At 36.2% G+C, this 6201-nt stretch overlaps 1 protein-coding gene across 1 annotated transcript; it reads left to right on the top strand.

Moving 5' to 3' along the window:
* The first annotated feature begins 1169 nt into the window (after window positions 1-1169).
* LOC104230889 (large ribosomal subunit protein uL5c) lies at window positions 1170-4818 on the top strand. The gene is made up of 3 exons (XM_009783791.2): window positions 1170-1467; window positions 1669-1869; window positions 4310-4818. Exons 1-3 carry the CDS (start codon window positions 1210-1212, stop codon window positions 4652-4654), a joined length of 804 nt encoding a protein of 267 aa, XP_009782093.1. The 5' UTR covers window positions 1170-1209; the 3' UTR covers window positions 4655-4818.
* The last annotated feature ends 1383 nt before the right edge of the window (window positions 4819-6201 follow it).

Below are 6201 nucleotides of genomic sequence, written 5' to 3' on the forward strand. Positions count from 1 at the left end.
TTCTAGTTCACAAATGTATGAGTTGAGGTGTTCAAATAGGAAAATTTGTTGAGGTGTTCAAATAGGAAAGTTATAAGTTCGTTTACCAAATTGGCAATTGGATTGTAAATTTAAGTGGCCAGGAGGCTATTCTGCCAATTATCATTTTTTTAAAAAATTATTAGGTGTATTGTTATTATCATTGTCATTTTTAGAAAGTCCAGGGAGTTAAACTGGGTAAGAGCATTTATTTATTTTCAAGCCATTTCTCATTCTTTACGGCGCTCAAACCCGAAACATCCTCACAATTTTGAGAAAATGACAATAATAGTCCCTTATTTTTGGAAGTAAGTTTACGGTGATCCTTTAAATATGCCCTTACCTGTTTTAGCCCTTTAAATTTGACAAAACTTAACAGTTTTGGTCCACATCTATTTTTTAAGTTAAATTTAACATTCCCATCACATGAGCCTCACGCGAGCCTCAAAATTAAGAAAATCGGCTCTCTCCCAATTTTTTCACGCACCTTACTTTCTTTTCCCCATATTTCTCTTAATAGCCTAGCTGTAATATGAAGCTAAAATCAATAAAAGAGTCAGGAAAACAAAATAGTCTACCTCTTCCTCTTAATCATGCCAATAACAAATGTCTGAAGGCATATTATTAAAGTATCTTCTCTTTCTTTAAAACGCACATGTTTGAATATTTGAATTTATGGTCTATCAGAGCCATCTGAGAACTTTTTGTAGCGAAGGAAACTAAGGATACATTTCAACCAGTAAATTTGTGATATTACTAGACCAGAAAGTTTTCTCCTTGATAGTGCACTCAACAACCCAATCTAGCAGCAATGACCACATATTTCTGTCACCAATAATACCAATTTAATAGAGTTTATTAAACCAATCAGTTTTAATAATTTTTCAAGAATAGTTTTTTGATGAGTGCCCTTCCTATATGCATCTCTCATACTTTGTCATGTGAGAGCTTTCAAGGAAGTGGGGAGAACTGTTAAAGTTAACTTTAAAAATGGATGGAGACCAAAACTGTTAAGTTTTGTCAAACTGAAAGGACTAGAACTAGTAGGGGCATATTTAAAGGTCCATAATAAACCTATTCCCAAAGATAAGGGACCATTTTTGTCATTTTCTCTCACAGTTCTATCCAAAAAGAACTTCGTTATCCTATTTTGCCATTTTACGACTCAAAACTGTTATCGTCTCGCGTGAAATGGCGGCATCTTCTCCTCTGATTTTGCATTCCTCGGCCTCCTCTTTCTACAGCGAATTTCCGGCCCATTCAATTCGATTGCCGGCCGTAAATGCTAAGGTTTTAGCCCTGCCCAATAAATTGACGGTGAAAGCCTCATCAGGAATAGTATTGGTGGAGAAAAGTGAAGCTGAAAAGGTTAATCGCCTGAAAACAAATTACCTCGAAAAGATTGTTCCAATGTTGAAGGAGGAATTCAATTACACCAATATTCACCAGGTATACTTACTTCTTACTCTTCTAATGTTACTCTGTTTTCTTTTTCTTTATGATTGGATTTAGAGTTGAAATACTGAGAAATAATTTGTTCTAGTTTATTCGGCACTAATATCATTTTCTGAGTAAAATATTTAAGTGCTTTGACTTAGCACAATTATTTAGTGTTACTTTGATATGGTATGTGGAATAATTGACTTGTAGGTTCCGAAGGTTGAAAAGATTGTGGTAAATTGTGGTATTGGAGATGCTGCACAAAATTCAAAGGGTTTGGATGCCGCAATGAATGATTTGGCACTAATTACTGGGCAAAGGCCAGTGAAGACGAGGGCTAAGAATGCTATTGCTACTTTCAAAATTAGAGAAGGTCAACCGCTTGGAATTGCTGTTACACTTCGAGGAAATGTATGTTGGCCTTTCTATTCTGCTTTTTAGCATTGCAATTTTTTTTTAAATTCCTTCTTTTAGCTAAAATTCACTTGCAATTCCATTTGTTCTATATGATATTATGTGATTTATATCTGGGTAGTTAGCGGACGAACATCCGTAATGTAATTATCTTACCAAAACATGTATAGGGAATTTAGGTGCAAGACTTGAGTTTTTGGGGTAAAGCCTTCTAAGATAAAGGAAAAGCAAGAAATAAGTCGTGCCTTTCAAATTTTGATCTATAATTTGTATGTCAAGTTTAATTTGATCTAATCCTAAATAAATATGATTTGTCACAGAGTAATCCTAAGCCATCATCAGCTAATTCCAGGCTAAACCTGGTTAGCATTTGCTAAACGATAGTGTATAATGTGGAAAGGGACCAGGCAACAAAAGAGAAGGACTAAATGAAAAGATGTTTTTCTTGGTCCGCCACACTATCAGACCTTTTGACCTATATCCCTAGGCATTCGTTTCTTCCTTTTGGAGGGGGAGATCTTCCTCCACAAAACTGAAAATGAAGCAGCAAAAAATACTGATTTTCACCCTAAAGCTAATTGATGCTCTAATGTGCTTTAATACGGAATTGCAAATTGGAGGAATATTCATTGTGTTGAAGCTTGTGAATCTGCTTCCATTTCTTCACACTCCAGGCATGTAGCGGCTGGCCTGTTAATGGCAGGTGGTAATTTGTGTTCTGATGCATTAAATTTGACCCTTTGAAAGAATTCTATCAATGGCCAATTTTGCTGGAGGAAGTTATTCAAAAGAAATCAAAGAAAGCCAGTGATATCTCTTCATTTAGTTGTTATTCTCCTATTGTGCCTGCCATCTTCTTTTGCCAACCCTCATCTGGGCCAAACTCTTTCACGCTACATTTGCAAATTGGACATAACGCAGCAGGCCCTTAATTTCAAGGCAAACAAGTTGGGTTTCTTTTAGCAGGAAGAGATGTAGAAATACTGCTTAGTTGAGCCATAGATGCAGGAATAAGAGGAATAACTTGAGGGGAAAGTTTAGTGGAATAGGGACTTGCTAAAAGAATCTTGTTAGGTAAGCAGAGTTTCAGAGAAGAAGGAAAAAGGTTGGCAGAAAAAGCGGAGAGGAACAGGTGAGATAACAAATAAATATCAAATCTCAATGAAATCTTTATTCGGAAATTGCTAAAACTATATGGTTTCATGACTCATGTGGGAGTTAACTGGGAGATATAGTAAACACTAACTAGTTAACACTTGGAGACCAAGCTAAACCTTTGACTTAGAAATCATGCTGCCTTATAGTTGCTGCCAGTCGAACATGGTGGCCAAGTTTTGAGTGGTTGTCAGAATTTCTTGTTGTTCAAGTTTCTATTTCATGAGCTGCTACCTGCAATAAAATGCCACTATACTACAAACTCAATCCCTAAAAAATCCAGAAAGAGTAAACAATAAAAGTAATGACCACTAAAAAGAAGGTAAAGAATTTTTTCCGGGTAAATAAAATAATCTTAAGTAATTTCTCTTGCACCTGTCAACTATTGTTGCAATATGTTTTACATCAGGGCAAATGGTTAGTATGTGAAGAGATGGTGCTAAGGTTATGGGAAATTTCCATTAGCTTGTTTTTTCGGGGGTGGGAGGGTGGGGCTGGGGTTGAGCGAGGTAGTGAGGGAATCTGGGATGGGTAAGGGTGCTGGCGATAGTGGAAATAGAGATGGGTAAGTATTTCGAGTGGATTGGAATTGATGGCTTCTCCCTTTTGCTGTAATGAGCTTGAGGACTAGTCATATTCGTTTTAGATGATCTTAGGACAGATGAAATATTAGGCACCCAGTCAAATTTTAAGCTTTACAACGGTGACCTTAAGTACCGTTGATTCTTTTGAACTTTTTGCACAAATGGAAGAGTTCAAAGATATAAAAATCACCTGTTAGTGTCAACCTCATATTAGCCGCTGGCATTTTTTATGCTAGCTATAGACCCTAGTCAGTACTGTGCTTGAAAGATCTTTGTGCATGCAAAACATTTGCATGGTGTTTGGGGTATTTTAGTAGTTTCTAAAAAAAGGTTTGCAATAACTATTTCTGCAAAAAGTTTTTGTTTGGTGACAAATTTGCAAAAAAGGTTCACTTTTTTTGTTTTTGGATATTTGATTTCCAAAAAGTTTTTGCAATAAAATTTTCCAATTAAAAATAAAAACTCCCATTGTTAAATATTTTTTTTTTTTTTTTTGCAAAAACTCGCATACACGCCAGCTTGATCTTGATTGCAGAAAAACTAATTTTGTTGAAGTGACTTCAGCAAAACTTGAATTGCAATGATCAATGGCTGAAGTGAAATTCACATGGTCTGAACTTGGACAATCCATTTGCTGCTCTACCATCATATGTTATTTGCTTTTGTGCTGCAAACTCACATCTACTTCTTCTTGATAGGTGATGTTTTCTTTCCTTGACCGGTTAATTAATCTTGGGCTTCCTCGAACGAGGGACTTTCAAGGTGTAAACCCCAATAGCTTTGATGGTCATGGAAATTATAGCATTGGCTTTCGTGAACAGAGTGTCTTCCCAGAGCTAAGTTATGATGCTCTTGGTAAGCCAAGAGGAATGGATGTTTGCATAACAACAACAGCTGAGACAGATAAAGAGGCACATAGATTACTGGCCCTCATGGGTATGCCATTTAGAGAAGGTGCTGTTGGGCAGACAAATGTTATGCGAAAGAAAAAGCTTAGAGCTCACCATTTTGACTCAAAGGCAAAGCAAAGGTCTAGGAGATGAGGTTTATCCAATTTCATAATTGAGTTGATTTGTTGCATTTTTGCTCTTCCAGCATGGGTTTCGGCTTTTTTTAGTGTACAATTGGAATGGAAAAATCTGTACTTGCACATTTACTATCATGTTGGTGATATCTTGAAGATACATGATTTATGTTTTTCTCTTCATATTCCCACATCTTTTATGTGATTTCAGCAGTCACTGGTAGATGACTCCAATCTCATTGCTTTTAGTAATTCTTTTTTGTTATCAATTTTGAAATGTTACGGTAACTTTTGAATAACTCATTGAGTTAGGTTTTAACTAATTTAACTTAAAATTTTGCACTGTTTCATTTTCTTACTCTTCTCATGATGGATTGTACTTAAATACTAGTTCCTACTATTAGAAGCGGGAGTAAGCAGGACTTTGTCGTCCTGGTGCGGCTCAAAAGGTCAGTTTTACCCCTCTGTTTAGTTTACATTATTTCCTAGCTGAACGTAAATTGGGCCACTTTAGAGTCCTTTTAGGACTTAGGTAAAGAAAAGGTGGTGTTTGCCTTTTGCAATTCCTCTGTCTTCTTTCGGTCTCTCTGGGTTCTCCGATTTTTCTCTGCTTTCTTTGTTTCTGCTTATGAATTTATTGAGTTCTGTTGTTTCTATCATGGTCCGAAAACCAGTGGCAATGTAACGAGTATGGACATACAGTGGAACTTCACGGGAAGCCCATGTTTGTTTTTTTCCGGTGATGGTCACCCATGTGGAAGATAAATATGTCTACTATCTATAAAAGACTGGAACTTATAAGAAGACCGTCGAGTTTGACTGAGGGGGTTATTAAACTATTGTGGTCGATTTTGACGATAATTTTTTTTTTTCCCGACGGAGAAAAGTTATACAGTTTGAGTATCTTCTTAGCTTTCAGATGGCCTTTTTTGGTTTGAGAGTTTTAAAAAAGTATGCTAGAACTAAGGTAAGGTGCACTGAGTGTACTTCTGTCTTTTGCTTGTATTTGTTTCCCATGTGATTATAGTATCTTTCTGCACTTAGGATTGCCTTCAAAAGTTGTAAAGAGTTATTTTTTTAAAAGAGTCTTTGTGATTGTTCCAGAAGAAATGAAAGAACAGATATGGTAGAGCTAGGACAGTTATTGTATGAGGTTTACCCAATGCTAGATGCAGAGGCGCGTAATATCAATATGAACATCATGATCTGGGTAAATTTCAGTTTCAAATTTGCTTTCACATTATCTGCAAATGTAAAGAGGAATTTTCTGATTGTAAAGCAGCAGTACTGTTTGTTAAGCTGTACTGAATTCTCTTTAGTAACTGGATGCTCAGACAGAGTCTAGGACTTACTACAGCTCTGAAAAATAAAAAATAAAAGAAACACAACTATGCAGGTGAGATAGTGCTAGTCATTTTTGGCATTTTATTTTTTTGAAGTGACTTCCCACTCTTACGTTGTCATTGCAGCTTTCTGTCAGAATTTGGGTTCCTATGGCCTTTTCCAGGAATGCTTACATTTTGTTTCCACGTCCCTAAGCCTTTGATTGCGTATGTAAAATATTTA

This window comes from Nicotiana sylvestris, chromosome 2 (genome assembly GCF_000393655.2).
Source record: "Nicotiana sylvestris chromosome 2, ASM39365v2, whole genome shotgun sequence".
Lineage (NCBI taxonomy): Eukaryota > Viridiplantae > Streptophyta > Magnoliopsida > Solanales > Solanaceae > Nicotiana > Nicotiana sylvestris.